The sequence below is a fragment of the Pelodiscus sinensis genome, chromosome 3, assembly GCF_049634645.1.
Source record: "Pelodiscus sinensis isolate JC-2024 chromosome 3, ASM4963464v1, whole genome shotgun sequence".
Lineage (NCBI taxonomy): Eukaryota > Metazoa > Chordata > Testudines > Trionychidae > Pelodiscus > Pelodiscus sinensis.
In genome coordinates, this window is record NC_134713.1 from 196872404 (window position 1) to 196893365 (window position 20962).

The 20962-nt window shown below is 43.2% G+C and overlaps 1 protein-coding gene across 4 annotated transcripts in view; it reads left to right on the forward strand.

Annotated features, from left to right (window-relative positions):
- The window catches only part of MAP4K3 (mitogen-activated protein kinase kinase kinase kinase 3), a 140021-nt gene that overhangs the window by 94179 nt on the left and 24880 nt on the right, over positions 1-20962 (forward strand). For all 4 annotated transcript variants that reach the window (XR_012903069.1, XM_075925807.1, XM_075925808.1 and 1 more), the window contains 7 exons: positions 3242-3283; positions 6150-6234; positions 6956-7035; positions 10228-10288; positions 10375-10492; positions 16175-16233; positions 19717-19820. Coding sequence is in view for 3 of the 4 variants with exons in the window: in XM_075925807.1 (XP_075781922.1) it covers positions 3242-3283; positions 6150-6234; positions 6956-7035; positions 10228-10288; positions 10375-10492; positions 16175-16233; positions 19717-19820 (549 nt within the window). In the remaining variant the exon portion in view is untranslated. The remainder of the gene's footprint in view (positions 1-3241; positions 3284-6149; positions 6235-6955; positions 7036-10227; positions 10289-10374; positions 10493-16174; positions 16234-19716; positions 19821-20962) is intronic.

Genomic DNA, 20962 nt, shown 5'->3' on the forward strand with positions numbered 1-20962 from the left:
ACATTTCAAAGCTTGAACTCTGCGTGGAGCCCGGGGTCAGCCTAGGCGGAGCGCTCCACGTGGCTCTGTCACTTTGAAATGCCATGAGGAGCCTGACGCCGGGCTCCGCGCGGCATTTGAAGCGGCAGTACCACATGGAGCAGCTGACCCTCCAGGCTCTGTGCGGCGCTGCCACTTTTAACTACCACCCTTCTTCTCTCCCCGTTTGCTTGCCTCTATTTGATACAGGCAGCAAGGGGAGGGAGGAGTGAGCTGTCGACTGTCTGATAAGCATTTGCTCATCAGATAGACGACTAGTCCTTAACATCCCTACTAGATCACCTATCAAGTTCCCTTGCAGTCCTAAATGTCTGTGATTCTATGATTATTGATTGGTTTTTGATAACTGCTGAATGGATTTTTGTCTTACAAGTTCTAAAACATTTTGGCTAACCTGTTTATGCTGCAGTTTTTATCTAAATTTAAACAGTCAACATTAATATCAATTTTATTTTTAAATGCTACTAGGAGCTGTCATTTATTACAAGTAATAAATATTGTACATTCAGGATTTGTGTGTCTGTGTGAAACTTTATTGATGTGTCCTGTCTATACAGTACAGTAGAACCTCATTAATTCATATTAATGATGAGAGATCATGTAGATTAATGAATTCTACTGACTAGTAAGTATGGGAAACAAAAAACTTGGAAAACTAAGGAAAATATAATGCAATAATTAGTTTAATTTATGTTGATAATTGCAATTTGGGCTTTAATTATATAATACTTAGTAATGTGTAAAAATAATAATTTTAGGAATTTAACATTTCACTGCAACGCTGGTGTAAAATCTTGGTGGGGATGTGGGAAACTTTTAGTCTGGATTATAAAATGATGTGGATTAGCAAGGTTCTGTTGTACTTCCTGAAAAACTGCCTGCTGGAAGCAGATTTCATTGCAGCATAAGAGATACAGAGTTCTGAATACATACAAATCCTTAATTCTCTCTTCCTATCAATGTGCCAGGGTCAGCTTTGAGTAATTTCCATTAGTTACTCAACATCTAGGGCTATATATAAACTGTATTCAAGTTTATAGGAAATAGCTGCATAAATCCTCTGCAGTTTGGGGGGTTATTGAAGAACACATTGCTCAATTAAGGTCATATATAGTCATTGCATTTTTCTCCCCAGGCCTAGTTAGCTTTGGATTGCAGTTTAAGTGCTGCTGCTGCTTGACAGTGGAGAGAATTGTCCATACCAAGGTATAATCAAGCCCGTTCTACAGTAAATAAAATGGGTCTTCTGAGGAAAAAGATTAAAATCCAAGTGTCTGTCTGCTGAGGCTAAACAGATAATACATGACACTTTGGTGTCAGCAGTTATTCAGCACAAGAGCAGTAGCAGCCCCAGGCTCTGAAGATCCACCAGAGAAGGTATTTTAGAGTGGGGAGGCTGACTTGGCCATATGGGGATGGCGTTTTTAAAGAAGGCACTGAAAGAGCTACAGAAAGGATGTAACAGGCGAGGAGAATATTTGGAGATATGCAGGAGTTAGTGTGGAATCAGGATGGAGTGGTCAACTGGAGCTCTTGAGATTTTGGTTGTTGCTGACATATTTTTACTCCTAACTTTTAAAGGATTTGTCTTCATAGAAAAGTTTGCTGGGGCTATCAATATCCAATTTATTCCTCTAAAGGTAGCCTCTCCTCTCAGGAAAGAGTGGCCACAGTGCAAAATAACACAGTAGATGTGTCCACACTGGCATTGCAATTGCTTGCTCTGGGGACGTATCCCAGAGTCCTTTGCTCAGCAGTAAGATAAACAGCTATTTCCATGCAAATTGTGGAAGACCCTGCCTGTCCTTTCTGGGCACTGGGGAGGAATTGCAAGAAGGAAATTGAAAACTAACAGGATTCATGTAGAACTAATCTCTGTCCATGCTGCAAAGTAATTCCGTTATCAGCTGATGAGTTGTGCCAACTCCAGCTTTATTCTGTACCCTCAGGTGGGCCTGCTAGCTCCAGTGAAAAGCACTACCAGTCCTGAGTTAGGGGAATTTGTGTATAAATAGGGCTCGAATTATAAATTGAGGTAACTGTAGTGAAGATAAAAACCTAGGGTGAGGTTAGAAACAAATACAAGTTTAAAAAAATGTTTAAACAATACAAATTTAAATTTGTGTGGGGCTTGGTATATTTTGGTATACTTTGACCTAATTCCATTTTGAAAGCTTTCCGAAGATGGAAGGTCTGAGTGGTCAGCACCTCTGAAAGTTAGGTTCAAGGTCTCTCAGGTCTCTCAGTTTGTGCACTACAGTCGGGCTGCTTCTGGAAAATTTTGCCATTAGTCAGGGTTTTTCGGGGCTGGGGGGCTAAAGGAGAGGAGTTACCAGAACAGTGGGAGGGGAGAGCATATTTTAAAGAATCAAAAATGTGACTTTAAAACCATAAGTATTGGTGGGGAAACTTAGGGAAGTATAACTCCTGAAACAATTTGTTACATGTCTTTTGAATTCATCTAGACATAAAGTTGACTGTGTCCTTCTCAAGTTCTGTACTTGAGGCAGTTCACAGTTTTAAAAAGGAGACAATTGTTTGTTGAAGTATCTCTGAACTAAAAGAAATAACTATTCTTGATGCTTATGAAATGCTTTTGATATAGAATAAACAATGCATGTAATGCTGCAACATAATTTAATCAAGCAGGGTTTACATTAAGCAACTGTTTGGAATGTTGAATAGCTAATTAATGCTCCTGTAAGATCTATAATATTGGATGATGATACATCTCTAACCTGAAAATTTTATGATGTAATTATGTAGAAGTTAAAGGAATAATAATAGATAAATTTCATAAGAACAGTAATTCCTCTGTAGGAAATGGGAAAGTTGGCAGCATGAACAGATAATGAAGGTTAAAAAGTTCACTTCACATAAATTCTATGCAAACTGGGTATTCCTATAATTATTTAGCACATTTCATTAAATAAGTGCTGTGTTAAACTGGAAAATGTACTGCATGTCTGTATTTATTGTGTTTAAAAATTTGCATGGAGTTTGCCACTGGTGTCTTTAATACAGATATATGAATCAATATTGGCTTGCCAATTTCATCTCATGTAGTTGCACTCACAACTACTAAAGTATGCACTATGTCTAACTGTGCAGCAAAGATGTTTTAATGTTTAATCTGTACACTAATTTTGTGTTTAGTAAAATGTGTGTAGCTATTAATCTAGTTTACACTGTTTTTTTCTAGAAACCTATTAGTAATGGCCTTCCACCCACACCTAAAGTACATGTAAGTATATAATCCTCGACTATCCCAACTAATGTTGAATACAGTATAGAAATTAAAAGATGAAATCTAAAAAAAATCAGATTTGAATATTCAATGGAGTTGTAGATCTGTTAATTTTCAAATAAACAACGGTGTCAATAGTTTTTTAAAGTAAAATATTTGAAAATGAGTATCATTAATATCTGCTTCTTAAGATTTGCATTTGATAGAGATTGAGCTTTAAGATAAGTTCTTGGAATAAAAAGGCAGGCGGTGAGCATGGGTTATGCATCTGCACGTGCACAAAAAGAGAACTTTTCTTTCTGCTTCAAGAACAACCAATTTTTCTAGATCTGAAAGGATTTGGCTTCCTCAGCCAACCATTTGAACAGCAGTGTTTCCCCCATATGATTCTAGCAGCTGATGTCTCATAAATCACAAGAATTAAAACCTATACCATTTCAGAGCCATGATGCAAAACTTTTGAGGGTGGGATTCATTGACTCTTAAGGTGTGAGAAGAGTTGTGAGTTTCCGGTCCAACTTCCCTGCATATTATCAGAGTTTCATTTTCAGCCATTAAGACTTGTAGTCATGGTCTGACTACAGTTAGTTTTTTAGAACAGTACCCAATTCTGATTTAAAGAATTCAAGCAATGGAGAGACCAAATAATGTGGTAGTTTCTAGTGGCAATTCTGAGAGCCAGCTGCAGTGTGAAGTAGCAAATCTGTCAAATACTGTTTCACGTTTTCATCCCTTTAGGCATGGTTTTGTCCTACTTTCTGCATAATAGTCTAAAACGTTGGATTTAATGGGCCTTATAAATTGTGGGAAATTTAAGGGGTCTGTCTCAATAATATGTTGAGACCAAAAGTGATCACCCTTCTGCGGTGAGATGATCAAACTGCTATCAAAACCTTATTGATGCAGGTAGTTTTATTCCTGGTACTTATTCATTTCAAAGCAGCACTGGTTAACACAAGTTCTTGATCTCCAAAACATCCACATCTTTCACATAGTGTTTCTAGGCAATGTAATCCCTTTCTCAAACAGCCAGAGTTGCTTCAGAGCTCTCAACCTTTAAGAGCTATTGACCCTATCTCGCTAAGGTAGATTCATAGGCAGTAAGTTAAATTACTAAATTCGTGCTGCTGTAAAGCTACTCTCATTTAGAATAGTCTTGGTGCTTGGAAGTGGTAGCTGTTTGGCTCTGACAGGAATTATGCGTTGGCAGGGAGATGTTTCTATTTGTTGTATTGTCACAAACCCATCACAACGGGCACTTCAGACTGTTTGTAGCTGGGGGTCAGCACCAGACCTATCTGCCACTTCTTTTGTCTCATTTTATCAGGTTTTGCAGTAGCATATCTCCCAGGCTTTCCTAAGTTTTTTCTAAGGAAAACTTCAAACTTTTACGTCAAATTCTTGACTCTGAGCTTGGTTCAACAATAAACATCTGTAATTCTCAGCCACCTCCTGAGATTGCATTTGATTTTTTTGGGAGAGTGCCCCCTCTGCTTTACTTCCTCTTCTGAGGCATTGGCAGCAGTTGGTGCCCTGCAAGCTTCAGAGAGCAGGCCAGGCCGAGAAAGGCAAAAGGAAGGGTCTTTGTCTCCTACTTCATCTCCCTTCTGCATGTCACTTTGGGGAGCTCAGCCAGCTCAGTCTAAGAGTTGCATCAACCTCGCTCCTGTAGGCAGGATTGCAATAGCGGGCTTTGAGGACAAGAAGCTACCTGTTTCCATCATCTCCCTGAGGAAAATAACACCAGAAAGATGCTGCACCAAAGAAAAAATCAAAGCCCCCACCAATACCCGCCACTCTTGACAGCACTGTTCATCTGGTGGCCCTTCACTGCGACCCCCTGGGCACCACAGTTCGCTTTCTCATGTTGCTGAAATCTAGTCTGGAGTATTAAAAGGGTGGGTTTCAGCCAGTGTGGGGCTTTAGCTTTTGGATTAATCTGGATTCAAAGGGTAGCAGCTGCTTTTCACCTGCAGGATTGCATTCTGATATGGCAAAGATAGCAACAATTCAGCCAGTGGGCCAGGCAGATTGTACCTTTGTGAATTTGACACCCTTTCAGTCTTGGCATACCTGGTCAGTGCAGCCTGGAACCATACAGCCTCAGTGTGCGCTCGTCCCTCCACTCCCTGCATGCAAGACCAGGGTGGAGTTTATGCAACAACTGATGACATTTCAAATACACTCGAACCTCTTCAGTCCAGCAGCCCAGAGAAGCAGAGTTTTCCAATTAAAGATTTGCTGGGCCAGTGAGGATGAGGGGGATGGAGGTGGGGCACTTACCTGGGGCTCTGCATCCCATGCCGCTTGGCATTCCCCGCCACTCCCAGGAACCGCTCCCACTGCTGTGGGAGCAGTGGGGAAAAGCCTCCAGTAGAGACCATTGCTGCACTACAGGGATGGGGGGATTGGCAGCACGCAGAGACACTTTCTCCTCCCCCGCCAGGGTCCATACCACGGGTGTTCCCAAATAAAGGGACACCCGGAGTGCGGTGGTTACAGTGCATTTTGGAAATACGATAGAACTCTTGAGACTACTGTGACTTATCATACTCCCATATTTCACACTGAGCTTTTTTTCAGTTTCTGTTCCTGCTGCGGAATGTGTATTTGGAAAGTTATGGGAGGGAAAGAAATGATGGCTATCTTCAATTAAAAAAAAGAGCTTTCCTTTCTCTGGCATGTTTTATTGGGATGAAATCGCTCCCATATGCTACATTATAACCTGGTCCCTAACTCTTTTATTCCTTCAGTAAAACAAAGACTCTGCCATTTGCAATACATAAGTAGCCATTTTCCTAATTTATGAGCTGATAGAAAGTATCATTCACTGTTCTAAATACCTTATATTTTACTTTTACAGATGGGTGCTTGCTTTTCAAAGGTTTTCAATGGGTGCCCTTTAAAAATTCATTGTGCAACATCATGGATTAATCCAGATACAAGAGGTAGTACATTATGTATTTTCATCCCATGAATTCTCTCCTGAAAGTTTTCAGAACATAATCCATCCAGTGCATGATGAGAGCTGGTTTAAAAGCTGGCTCCCCTCGTGTAATGGCTCCCGCCTGCCCCCTCCACCGAATCCTGTGCTGCTTCCTCTATCTGAGAGATATCTCAGAGAGATCCACGCTTCTGTCTCTCCATCTGATACAAAGGCAACAAGGGGGTGTGTGTATGTACATATAACCATTGACTAACCAGTGAGCCCAGGCTTATTGGTTAACTGTAAATGGCTACATGCTAACCTCCCTAGACAGTACCATCATTAACACCTTATAAAACAGTTATAGAACCTGCAGAAGGCCTTTATAGAACTGTTAAGTAGTGCATACTAATGCGTTAAACTTCATTTTTAAAGCAGGAAATGGCCTAAATTATATTGTTAATATTGGTTCTTCCAACGGTAGTTCTTACGGCCAATACTATGAACTACAATGAGAAGAATCCCTTGGGGCGGCTTGGTTTTTTTTTTGTTTTTGTTTTTATTTAAATTACTGCTGCTTCCTGCTAATTCCTGATCTAAAGAAAATTAAGCAAAGTATATTTGATGTATGTAAGTGCCTCAGTTACTTACACTGAAACAGTGCTTTGCTAAACCAGTTCCACATACATAGAATTTTTACTTTCCTTAACTCCGGATTTGTTAATTTCTCTCTCTCTCTACAGATCAGTACTTGATATTTGGCGCAGAAGAAGGTATTTACACCCTGAATCTTAATGAGCTTCATGAAACATCAATGGAACAGGTATGGTGGTTTTGAATTTTTGAAGATAAAGTTCATTAATATTTCAGCAGTTAAGGTTATTGTTGTGTAACATAAAATATCTCTGAAAACAATGAATAGTCCTGTAGCACCTTCATGAGTGTTCATGGGCATATCTGAGGAAGAACATAAGAGCATGTTAATACTATGTTCTGTTCACGTGCACCCTGTGCAAGACAACGCCTTTTTGAGTGCATTTCAATGAATCCTGCTGTCCAGCAAATAAGTTGTTAATATGAAAGTTCCTTGTTAGTTTTTTTAAATACATAGAATGTTCCTTCTCAAACAGTATATGAAGAGTGTTATAATTACCAAGTAAAGCACTCAAAACGAGGAAATGCCACATTCTTAAGTTGGCCTGGTAGCCTCAAAAGGCAGCTAATTGTCGGAATCACAGTTCTCTGCCTTCTAGTCAGAAAGTCGTGCCGTCTCAGGATCTCTTAAGCAGTTCTCTGTGTGTGCTCACCAATAGCAGCCTTTTCCTTTACACTCTTTCCCCTCATTTTTCCTTTCTCCTCCCAAAGATCTTTTTTCCTCCTGCCATCACCCTCTGCCCTCCCCCCACCTTGGGAGCTTAGCTTTCTCTGTCTGTCTGTCTGTAGGTCTTCCCTCCATCTTCCTGAGGGTATGTCTACACTACAGCGCTAATTCGAACTAACTTAGCTTAGTTCGAATTAACTAATTTAATTCGAACTAGCATGTCCACATTAAGTGGACCCTGAACCGGGGTTAAGGCTGGCCGGAAGCAGTGCCGGCGGCATCAGATGAGGACTTAGAGCGTGGAGCTGCTGCCTCAGGCTAGCCGAGAGCTGTGCCTAAAGGGACCCGACCCCCATCCCGGACAGACAGTTCTCAGGGGTGCCCCGCTTGCAAAGCAGTCCTGGCTTGGAGTGCCCTGAGTGCCCACACTGGGCACATCACAGCACTAGGCCATCAGACCGGCTGCACTTGCCGCAGGCTGCCATCTGGGGAGAGGGGGCAATTGGGGGGCTGCAGGAGAGCTTCCACCCCCAGAAGCCCGCAGAGCCAGCCCAGTCCTCCCCATTGGGGGCTCGTACCCCATTCCTCCCTCACCTCCTTCCACTTACCCTTCCCTAGCCCCCCTTCCTGATGTACAAAATAAAGAAAACGTGTGGTCAAAAATAGAATCTCTCTTTATTGAACAAAACTCGGGGAGACTGGGAAAAGGAGGTGGGAGAGGGGAAGAGAGAGGGTGGGAGAGGGGAGGGCAACTAAAATGATCAGAGGTTTGGAACAGGTCCCATATGAAGAGAGGCTAAAGAGACTGGGACTTTTCAGTTTAGAAAAGAGGAGACTGAGGGGGGATATGATAGAGGTCTATAGAAGCATGAGTGGGGTGGAGAGGGTGCATAAAGAAAAGTTCTTCATTCGTTCCCATAATAGAAGGACTAGAGGACACCAAAGGAAAGGAATGGGTAGCAGGCTTCAAACTAGTAACAGAAAGTTGTTCTTCACAAAGCAAATAGTCAACCTGTGGAACTCCTTGCTGCAGGAGGCTGTGAAGGCTAGAACAGAGTTTAAAGAGAAGTGAGATCAATTCATGGAGGTTGGGTCCATGAAGTGGTATTAGCCAGGGGGGTAGGAGTGGTGTCCCTGCCCAAAGTTTGTGGAAGGCTGGAGAGGGATGGCATGAGACAAATGGCTTGATCACTGTCTTCGGTCCATCCTCTCCAGGGTCCCTAGGGTTGGCCGCTGTCGGCAGACAGGCTACTGGGCTAGATGGACCTTTGGTCTGACCCAGTACGGCCGTTCTAAACTCAGGGCTCAGGGTCGGGGATCTCAGTGGACCACCTTGATTTTCAGGCACACCTGCTCCTGGGTGGCCAGGCTGGCAGCTCTCCTGCCCTAGACGGCCACTTTCCTGTGCCTAGTGCGGAGGTCGTGGACGAGGTCCACGATGTCCGCACTAACCCAGGCGGGTGCCCACCTCTTGCGGTCCCGGGCAAGCTCCCGGGAGCCGCCAGCCTGGTCCCGGGAAGAGGGGGAGGGCTGGAGGGCATCGGGTGGCTGGCTCGAGCTGTGCCAGGGTCTGCTAGCTGGGTGCTGGCAGGCTTGCACCTGGCACGGGCACCGTAGCCAGCCTGTGCCCCTTTAAGGGGTCCGGGGCCGGGAGGGGGGCAGATGAGTTTCCCTGGTGTTGGCCAGAGTGGCCACCAGGGAAACCTGGGGAGGGCTAGCCTCCCACTAGTTCGAATTAAGGGGCTACACACCCCTTAATTCGAACTAGTAAGTTCGAACTAGGCTTAGTCCTCGTACAATGAGGTTTACCTAGTTCGAACTAAGCCCTCCGCTAGTTCGAATTAAGTTCGAACTAGCGGAGCGCTAGTGTAGCGCCTATCAAAGTTAATTCGAACTAACGTCCGTTAGTTCAAATTAACTTTGTAGTGTAGACATACCCTGAGAGCTCTCTACCCTTTTATGAGGTCCAGGTGATTCAGGCAGTCACTGCCCCATGTTAGTCCCACTCAGGCCGAGATGTAGTTAATTATGGCACAAATGAGGTGAATTAAATGAGGTTGACTAGTCCCAGGCTTCCTGGCCCTTAATGTGCTGGCCTGTTAGAGGCCAGTAAGTGTATTTGGATCCTTAGGATCACAAAGACCGATTTAGTTATCACAGGCAGGGTTTGCGTTTGTTTGTTTTTTCCGGCTAGGTCATCTTTCTCGTACACTCGAATTCAGTTTACTTATTTTTTGAGGCACAATGCGTAACCACACAAAAGTGGAAGGTTCTCTCAGATAGTCTTACAAGAAATGTTTTATTTTACTTGAGGTGCGTTTACTGAGTGTTACCCCATTTGATACTTAAATCTGGTGTGTATTTTGAAGTTTAAATATAAAATTTAAAAAGTTTAGGTCAACCTTAACTCTGAATTAAGTATATGTTAAAAAGTATACTACAAGCATGCTTATGCAATACCTTTGTGCATATGTTTGTAAAATATAAAGGTTGTATATGCAGTGACTTTATCCTGTGCATTAATTTACAAAATCTGTGAAAATACTGTTTAACTTATTTGAGGACAATTTCTACTACAGAAATCATAACAAGGTTAATTATGTTATATTGCCTATCTAGATTCTGACTTATAAATTAATTTACTGTACTACACAACATGGAGTGTTGAGTACAATTTGTTTTTTTCTTTATCAGCTCTTTCCCCGAAGATGTACGTGGTTGTATGTGATGAACAATTGCTTATTATCAATATCTGGTAAGTCTGTCTGCCTTTTTTTATGTAAATGCCTGAGAGTTGTAAGTTTTGTGTATTATGCTTTATTCTGTTTTTTTAATTTCCAGGTAAAGCTTCTCAGCTCTATTCCCATAATTTACCAGGGCTCTTTGATTATGCAAGGCAAATGCAAAAGTTACCTGTGTCTATTCCAGCACACAAACTGCCTGACAGAATACTACCCAGGTAAATATAGTCTTATAATTATTAATTAGAGTTCAGGCACCGACATTCATATGAATGAAGATGAGAATATACACTCTTGAAAGGAAAACTTTGGTTGTATGCATTTCGTTTCATGTCAAGTTCAACTGGGTCTGAATCTGATCTCACACCAGGCTTATGCTGATCCAATTCCATTTTACTTCACTTGAATTATTCTTGAATTACTGAGAATAAGTCAGACTGTTTATTTCTGGAAGGAAGTTCTGGTTGCTTCTGTTGTAAAACAAACCGTAGGGTTAGGTTCTGGCATAATTTATGTTAGATTTAGAACCAGGGGAGAGATTGAAGGCCATCAATGAGGAGATGTTCATTTCAACCTTACTCCATCCAGAGATCTTAGAGAGGACACCTCCTGTACAGCCTTCAAGAAGGAACAACTAATAAAGCCAGAAATTGCAACAACTCTAACTGAAACTCAATATGATTATACTTTTTATATTTGCTACCAGCCAGGCTGGGTGGGCAGGAATCTCTGTTCACCTCTTTAGGAGACTGTGCTATTCTTTCTTCATTACATTTCCAGTGGGAAGCCACGTAAACATGTAAGAAATGGAACATGTTTTGGATCTAAGAGCCACAGAACTAGTTTACTCCGAAGAAAGCACAGGAGTAGTAAAAGCATGCTTAACTGCAGAGTGGGAGGGCTAGTCAAACAATTTGAAAGTCAAGAGCAGTGTTTCTTAAACATTTTAAGACCAAGGAGCACCAAACAATCACTTTTTTTTTAAATGAGGAACACCAAGGATTTTTTGAAAAATAAAGGTCGCCTGCTCCATTAAGGGCAGCCATTTTGAACTCTGTTCTCCATGGCACACCTCCGACTGCCTCGTGGCACACCGGTGTGCCACGGAACACAGTTTAAGAAACATTGGTCAAGAGGAGTGGAACTGGAACAGAGACTTTTCATTCATCCTGTAGAAGCCTAAAATAAACCGGTTCCTATCAGCCCAGAAAAGGAGGGAAGTATTTATTCCGAATGAGTACATGGGGCTCTTGCTATAGATGTATTATTCTGCGTGTGTCTACAGCAAATTCTGTCTGCAGTCTCATCCATTACATGCATCACTAAGACTGGTATGAAATACGAGAGAACAGTCATTGCCAACCAAGCCTCAGGAGACAGGTTCTTAAAAATAGTCTGAGCGTCAGGCTCGGTACCAGATAACTTGCCGATTGCACCGAATCTGTGACAGCAGAGGGCTGTGGGACTAATTCGTCCTCCAGGAGCCAGAGTACCCTTGCTCGCCAAAGAAAAGTCTTGAAAATAGAAGTGGTCTGGACTTGTAATTTATGGTGCTAGCATCAGAGAGAAATGGTAACAGTAAGAAACTTGAGGATTCAGTGCATGGAAGGCAGAATGAATCACCAGGATACTTCACAGTACATAATTTCCTAAAGAATAACCTTATGAGTGGGCTTTATTCCTAGCTACCTTAGGGTACAGCGAACATCTGTCACTTTATTCATTACATGATGCAGAAACGGCTTCTGCAGTCATCTGCACGCATAGCAGTGTTATACCCACCAGCTACTATCATCACCTTGGAACCTAAATGTGGTCTTACAAATTCGAGCCCAGCCACCTTTCTAATCATTACAATGTGTATCTCTGTGCACTTTCTGTCCTTAGCCCCCATACTGTAACTTTGGCCAGGAGGTTATGTGAGTTGGGGACACAATTAGCAGATGACCAACCGTGTAAATTTAATGAGGTCAGGGTTGCTACGAAAATTCCAAAAGATATTCAGCCTGAGGTGACATCTCATATATGTTCCAGAAGGGCAGGAGACTTCCTGGTCAGCCCCATCACATCCCAAGGAAAATGTTAAATAATCTGAATGTGCAAAGGGCAAGCAAAACATCCATTGAAAGTATAGCATCATTTAGATATTCCACATTGCTCTTTGCTGCCTTCTAATGATAGACATCAGGACACAGTAACCAGAGGGTTCCTAGTTGCATGCCTAACGCATGGAAATAGCAAGACATGTTCTTTCCACTAGATCTCAAAGAAGGTTTCTCAAGAGGTTCTTGGATACCATTATCTGGAGTGCAATATAAAAATGGATGTAAAATTAAAGCAAAATTCTCTTCAGAGAGAAGTTCATGCAGCAGCCAAAAAAATAAAAAGCAAAGGAAAATTCAAAGCAACTACATAAGTGTCAGTAAATAAATTTGCAAACCAGTATATACTTGATTTGGAACTTGATGCAGCATTTGCTACCAGAGCCTTACAATTTATGGAAGTCATGATCTGCAATCCGTTTCTGCCATGTGAACTCCACTGAAGTAGTCATTGAGAGAAGATTATAATAATCCTCTTCCTGAAACAAAATGGAGCAAGTATACCATTCCCCTTCTTGACCTGTCAGTCACACACTTATTGATTCTTATCCTTTATTGACTGCCTTAACTCAGTCCTTTACTGCTTGTCCTCCTATCTCTCCAGTTGCTCCTTCACTGGTCATTCTGAGGATCCTCCTCATTCCTCCATCAGACCTTCTGTGGAGGTTCCTTCAGGCTCCATCTTTTTCCCTTCCTTTCTCTTCTCCTTCAGTAGCTCGTCTGCGGCAATCTTCTTTGCAAACACAAATGTAACTACCATCTCTATGTGAACAATTCACAGATCTACTGTGGACCTGTCTCCTGTCCGAACAAAATTCTTAGCTTGTCTCTGATAACTCATCATGGGTGCCCAGCCGTCAGTTAACACCACACCACACCAGCCGTACTGGGTCAGACCAAAGGTCCATCTAGCCCAGTAGCCTGTCTGCCGACAGTGACCAGTGCCAGGTGCCCCAGAGGGGGTGGACCAAAGACAATGATCAAGTGATTTGTCTCCTGCCATCCCTCTCCAGCCTCTGACAGACAGAGGCCAGAGACACCGTTCTTACCTCCTGGCTAATAGCCTTTTATGGACCTAACCTCCATGAATTTATCTAGCTTCTCCTTTAAACTCTGTTATAGTTGTAGCCTTCACAGCCTCCTCTGGCAAGAAGTTCCACAGGTTGACGATGCGCGGTGTGAAGAACTTTCTTTTATTAGTTTTAAACCTGCTACCCATTAATTTCATTTGGTGTCCTCTAGTTATATTATGGGAACTAATGAAGAACTTTTCTTTATGCACCCTCTCCACACCACTCATGATTTTATAGACCTCTATCATATCCCCCCTCAGTCTCCTCTTTTCCAAACTGAAAAGTCCCAGTCGCTTTAGCCTCTCTTCATATGGTCAGCATGGCCTAATGTTTCCCCCTTACATCCTCCCTCATCCCTCCTTTCTCAAGCTCTAGACTACACCAGCATCCTGCCTGTCGCTCAGGCTTATAATCTGGGCATCATCTTCAGTTCTCTGCTTTCCCTGCAGATCCTCACATCCCGGCTGGGTCTAAATTTTGCAAATTCTTTCCTAACATGCACACATGCAAAACCTTTATCCCATTGTCTTCTCTATTACTGTTACATCACTTTCTCTGGCCTTGACAAATGCAGTCTTCTCCCCACATAGCCATGCAAAGTGTTGCCGAAAAGAGTCGTTTAGGAAAATCAGTTCTTGCAGTGTCTTTACAACTGTTTGAGTAACACTTTCAGGGAGAACGGGGATGTGGGGAGTGGAGTTGTTAGGTCTACTTGCTGTAAATATAATTCAGTAGTCTCCAACCTTTTTACACCCAAGATCACTTTTTAAATGTAAGGACCAGCCAAGATCTACCCCACTCCTTCCTTGAGGCCCCGCCCTCTCTGTTCCCCTTCTCTCCGTACACTCTCAGGGTACGGCTACACTGCCGCTTTTTTCGATCCTTCTGTTGGAAAACCCTCTTCTTTTGGAAGCCCCCTCATTCCTCGTGAAACCAGGAATACAGGGGCTGCCGAAAGGGCATGTTTGCCAGAAAATCTCCTGCAGTCTAGCTGTACCCTCACTGGGTTGAGACAAGAGCTGCAGGCTCTGGGGTGTGAATGAGGGATTTCGGTGTGGGAAAGGGTGAGAGAGATACAAGCTCTGAGAGGGAATTTGGATGCAGGAGGATGTGGAAAAGGGGATGCTGGCTCAGGGAGGGGGCTCCAGGCTGGGGAGTGTTGGGCTCAGGTGGAGGGTTGGGGTGCTGAGCAAGCAACAGGTTTGTGGATGTGAGGGTGCAGGAGTTTGGGTTGGGGTGTGTGGGGGGTTCACGGCAGGGAGTGTGATGAGCTCAGGACACAGATTTGCAGTGTGAGAATGGTGCAAGAGTGTTGTGGCAGAAGACTGAGGATGTGGGGGTGCAGGAGTTTGGGGATATGAAAGGCTCAGGACAGGGGGTTCCAGTATATGATAGGCTCAGATTTAGGGTCAGGATGGGGGGTACAGGAGTGTTATGATGCTGTGGCCAGATGGGGGCTTGTTGGCCAGGCTTCATTTTTAAATAAAATATTGTCAAACCCAAAAGGTTTCAGCATTGTCTTTATTTATGTGAGGGGCGGGAAACCTGTTTTGAGTCGGCGGTTGCTGACCCACAGAAAAGTCAGTTGGGGCCACACAAGTGAGATACAAAAACACAACTCCTCCAAGCCTCTCAAACCTCACTAATGTGGCCCTAACTGTGCTGGTGGGGGCAGGGGACAAGGTGGTGGGGCAGGGTGCCAAAGGGTGGTGGGGCAGGGGACAGGGTGCCGGCGTGTGCTGGGGCAGGATACTTGTGGGGGTCTGGATGGGGAGGAAGGAACAGGGGCTGGTACCTGGGGATCCTGCAGCTGCACGCCAAGGCCCAGAAAGTGCGCGGGCTGCTCCTCCATCCCCCAAACAGCAGCGCGATACCTGAAACCCTGGTCCGTCATATGCCTGATGCCTTCCTGCACGAGGGGAGGAGGAGTCCCAGACCGCACCAGCCCCAACCTCTGGGGCAGTGTGCGCCTTGCTCCTCCGCTCCCCATGGTAGCATGTGCTGCCCGAGCAGCTGGAGCTGGTGCTCTGGGGACTTTATTCCCCCACTGCCTTCCCGTGAGGGGGGAGGGAGAGTCCTGGACCGCGCCAGCCCCGACCGCTGGGGCAGTGCACTTCCCCACAGCAGCGTGCGCTACCTGAGCATCTGGAGCTGGCACAGACCCGGGCCCTGACCCCTTCCCCAGCACACGACGGAAGGTAGCAGCAGAACAAAGCCCCCAGCGCGTGACGAACCAGTGTTTTAGGTATTGTGCCAGCTGTTGGGAGGAGGAGGGGAGAAGAGAGCAGCTTACGCACTTCTGGGACCTGGCTCACCACTGCAGAACTCACCCCAACCCCACAGGAAGCCCTCTCTACCTCCATTGTCCCTGGAGGTAGCATCAGCGCAGCGTTCACCTTGAGGGTGGGAGGCAGCGAGGGGGGTTCCCAAAGCCTGGTGATCGACTGGTCAAGCATCCAGGATTGACCAGTTGATCGCAATCAATGGATTGGTGACCACGGATCTAATCGAACTATATCCAAACCTTAATGGCGAAGACCTTATCGCAGTGTACGTATAAATGTCGTACATAGTGTTTGGAGGAAGATAAGTGTAGAATTAAGTAGAGTAGTTCTCTTATTTTAGTTCTTTTTGGTGAATATCATTCCCTTATTAAATGTCTTATAAGAAGCAGATTGGATCAGTTTGTTGCATTGAATTAATAATTTTGCATTCCTATTTTTAGGAAATTTGCAGTGTCTACAAAAATTCCCGAAACCAAATGGTGTCAGAAGTGTTGTGTTGGTAAGTAAGGATGTATAGTGGAAATATCAGTAAGAGGAATAGATGGCTGCAGTGTTGGGAGATTTGCAGAGACACCACTTTGGGAGGACAGTACTCCCATCATCAGAAAGAAGCTGTGTACATCTACAGGCTGTGAACCCAACCAGTTTAGCGTTCATATTTCTAGGGAGTGAAAATGTCCCCGTTGTTTTTCATAATTAATCATGTTTCACAATTAATCATGTTTTACAATAAATTCAGAACAGCAGAACGCATGTCAGGTTTCTTTAGAAATCTCAGTCCTCCTGGGAAACATACAAGAAGCATCAGGCCATGGACCACGACTTCTGCTACTGGCCAATGTAAGACCATCACAGTTTATATTATTATTGACAGAAGTTGTGGGGTTCATTTTAAATTCTCTTGAGGGTGCTAGAAAGATCCAAGAGGGCCGCACTGGCTAACTAAAAATAGTATCATACAAAAGTACGGTAAGGGGCTCGTGCACTGACCACTGAGTCAACTCTGCTGGCTAAGAGATGCAAACAGTGAAAAGTTACTGTTCAGTAAATGTGCATAAAAGGCAGGAAAATGGTTTGCTGCTTGAGTTCTCAGCACAAGCTGTAGAGCGGGGGTGGGGAACCTGTGGTCCACAGGCCACCGTGCAATGCTGCGTGGGGGTCCAGAGGCCGTGCATAAAGACTTCTCCACGGCTTTACCTGCAGCGCCTGGATGCTTCCGGCTTCTCATCCTCCAGTAGGAAAGGAGGTGCACATAGGTGAGCTGGCCAGAGGAGGAAACCCCATGGGCCAGAGCTCCTGCGTGGAAACAGGAGCTCTTCCAGCGTTTGAGCGCTGCTGCCCTTCCCCTGCACTAGACGGCCAGGTGGCAGCAAGGAAGCAGCTAGAGCCCCTTCCCAGCCTGGGGTGGCTGCAGCAGGGAGGAAAGGGCAGCCACAGCCCGGCAAGCCTCAGTTTGGGCTTTTTTTCCCCCTCTCTTACTTTTGTGTGGCCTCTGACTGATATTTCTGTGGGTTAGTGCGGAGGTGGGGGGGCGATCATCTCAAATCACTGAATCGCTAACTGGAAGACTTAGGTCCCTGTTGTATAGAACACGGAGAAACATTTTACATTTCTTGGACATAAGTAATGGCATAGTCGGAATCTCTTGCATTACGGGAGAGCCCTTCAGAGGCTCAAAGGGCAGGCAAGTGCCCAACTCTCATTCCATATCAGCGGGAATTAGAGGAATTTGAAAGTCTCCCAGCTCTTGCTAAAACATGCTGTCACTTGTTTCTCTCTACTTGTTGTCTTGTCATTTAGTTTGTAAACTCTTTAGTGGAGGGGCCATGATTTACTATATGTTTGTACAGTGCTTACCATGAAGGGGCCTTGACCTGATTTAGGCCTCATTAGAATGTTAAAAAGTAACGTACTGAGTCGCTGAAAGGTGTAGTCCCTGTTTTCCTACTATTTTTGTGCCAGCAGGTCAATCAGAGTAGATATGAAATGCTGTAGGGTCTTTGTGAATATCAGTGTAACTTTCAGCCTGATAAATTTTACAAGATTTCCCTTCCAGTGCTGAACAGAGAAGCATTGTAAACCTGTGCTTGTCATGGTAACCCTGTCTAAGTGTGCATCTACACTGCAGGGCTTAACTCGAAATAAGCTACGCAAATTGAGCTACGTCAATTGCGTAGCTTATTTCGGAATGGCTTATCTCAAAATAGGGAGCATCTACACAGAACTTATTTCAGACTAGAGCATTCTTCCTCCACCTTCCCTTATTCCTTGTACAATGAGGGTTAAAGGAGATGGAGTAAGAAGTCCTCCAGCTTGGCAGTATTTTGACACTATTTCGAAATAACCGCCTGCTATGTAGATGCGGACTAAGTTATTTCAGAATAGTACTAGTTATTTTGAAATAGTGTTCCAGTGTAGACATACCCATAGTTTGTCAGAACGGTACATGCATGACACAGCAGAGAGCTAGCATGTGGCTATGCTGCTTTCTACAGCACTCAAAGAACTTTATCACCTCCAGCTGGATTAATAGGCATCTAAAAATTACCAAATCCCAGAGAACTTTGTATGTTATAGGAAAGAGCCTATGGTAGGACACTGGTACTATATCTTTGGCCTAACAGAAGCAGTACTTAAGTGACAGCCCTCCCCCTCCCCCCCCCAAAAAAAAGAGAAAGAGAGAGAGAGAGAGAGAGAGAGAGAGACTGAGCTCTAGCCTCATCTTTTCCACTTACCGATGCTAGCAATTACGTACACCTCACAATTCCTATTACTGGGTTGAATCTTACTTTAGCAGTCAAGCAAGTATCGTTGATCCCATTTTACAGATGAGTTAACTGAGAGATTGCACAAAGAACCAGATTTACAAAGGTATTTTTAGGCATCTGCAGATGCAAATAGGCACCTAGTGGAATTTCAAGAAGATGATGATCCTAGTGGATTTCATCCACTTAGCCACATTGAAAGTCAGTGAGAGTCAGGCATTCTGTAAACTGCCTTGGGTACCTTTCTGTGCCTTTGTAAATCTAGCCCAAGATCATGTCAGTTGGCTTTGAATAAGACACTTAGCTTGCAAGTTCTTTGGGGGCAGCGACTTGATCATTTTATGTCTTATACAACTCCAATCATGTTGCTGATGATTTAATAATGTGGTCATGTAATTAGTTTGTAATGAATTTGCAGAGTTTAGGCAGCGCGTACTACTTGAAGCGTTCCCTGACTTTTCAGTGCCTAGCCACCCACCTCCTTGTTCTCTTTTAAAATGTTTTTTGAATCGAGTAGTAAGAAAAGCTGCAAGGAGAGCAGTTTTTAATACAACCTTTTTCATTTTAGTCAAGGTATAAGATTAAGTAACGTTTTAATGGAATTTTAGGTACTGGTGCAAAATATGCTCAGTGTTGCATATTTAGTCCAACTTTGTCATTAAAATTCAGTTTGCAAGGCAACCGGATAGTTCAGTAGGACACTAATGACTGAAAGGTTACTGAGCAACTATCAGTGCATAATGACTGCTGAATTGTTAAATGATTACTGGCCTTCCTTCAGTTCCTGTTGGATAAGTGTCACACTCATTAAAACAGCCATTATAATTGGCACCATCTTCAGAGTCTTAACACTAGAGGAGGTTTCTTATGCTAATTAGAATATATTGGGGCAGCCCTAGAATATTTAGTCCCATTTATGTGTCAGAAATCTTCTGTCAGATTTATTAAAACAAGCTGGATAGGTTAGGGCATATATAAAATATGGTTTTATTATGATAGGTTTGTGATAGTGCCTACTATACGTGTTTTCCAAACTCTTAAGACATTCCTAGGAGTTCTCAATCGAAGGGTTGTATGTAGTTTGAAAACTGATCTTTCGCAGACCCCTTTCATATCTGGCACTCTAAGATTTGCAAAGGCTGTATTAAATTAGATGTGACATGTTTATAGTAGGTAAAAAGTGTTACTAACATACTTTATCTTTTCTTTCTTGGCAGTGAGGAATCCCTACACAGGGCTCAAATACCTTTGTGGAGCACTACAGTCTAGCATTGTCTTGTTAGAATGGGTTGAATTGATGCAAAAGTTTATGTTAATAAAGGTAAGCATAACAGTAAAATATCCACAAGCAGCGGTTGTCTTCTCTTTAGGATTCAACCTCTTAATATAAAATTTTGATTTTCAGATGCTTTTATCTTGAAAAAAAGTTAGTTGAGTGTAACCAAAATGTAAATAATTTATGTCCCTATGTGAATTTGTTAATTTTTGCTAACCTCATTTTGAAAAATAAAGTTCATTTTATATCATTTGAAAATTACCAGTTTAAAATGTCCCCAACCATTTGCTAGGTGCTAATTGACATCATTTAAAGCATTTTTCCAGCACCTGCCCAGTCTAAAGGTTGATTCTTTCTGTCTCTAAGTGTTGTCTCATAGGGTATGTCTAAACTACATCCCTCTTTCGAAAGAGGGATGTAAATTAGACATATCGAAATTGCAAATGAAGCTGGGATTTGAATTTCCCGTGCTTCATTTGCATAATCACGTCCCGGCGTTCTTTTGAAAAATGCTATTTTGAAAGTGAAACCATGGTCTAGATGCAGTTCTTTCAAAAAGAAAAGCCTTTTTTGAAAGATCCTGTAAACCTCACGGGAAATTCAAATCCCAGTTTCATTTGCAATTTCGATGTCTAATTTACATCCCTCTTTCGAAAGAGGGATGTAGTCTAGACGTAGCCATAGTTATATAATAAGAATGTTCTAGCTAATCAATGGGCAGAGCCTTGGGAAAATTGAGGGGAGAACATTGATAGTTCTGACTTGCTGTCATACCTTAAGGTAGAAGATGACCCATTTATTTTGGGCACTTAGCAATCAAATAGTTACCCTTCCCAGCTGACACCTGCAGGGCTGAAGCCACGGTACTTCATGTTTCTTGGACATACAGTAGCCACCGTCTGGTCAGCTAGGGGGAACAAAAGTTTTAAACCTCCCCGTCTAGTGATGTCACTGACAGGATCTGGGCTCTTAACAAAAATGATAGTGAATGTTCAGAATCTGGATATTAACAACAACAATCTGTATGGAGAACCTGAATCTTCATAAATCAGATTTTCCTGCGTCGAAGTGCTATGATCCCAGGAAATAACCTTGGTGTTACATAAGTGTGCTAACTGAATGGTAAAACTACTTTAGCCAACTTCCTGTGCTGTTAAATGACTAATCACACCTATACTAAATTGTTT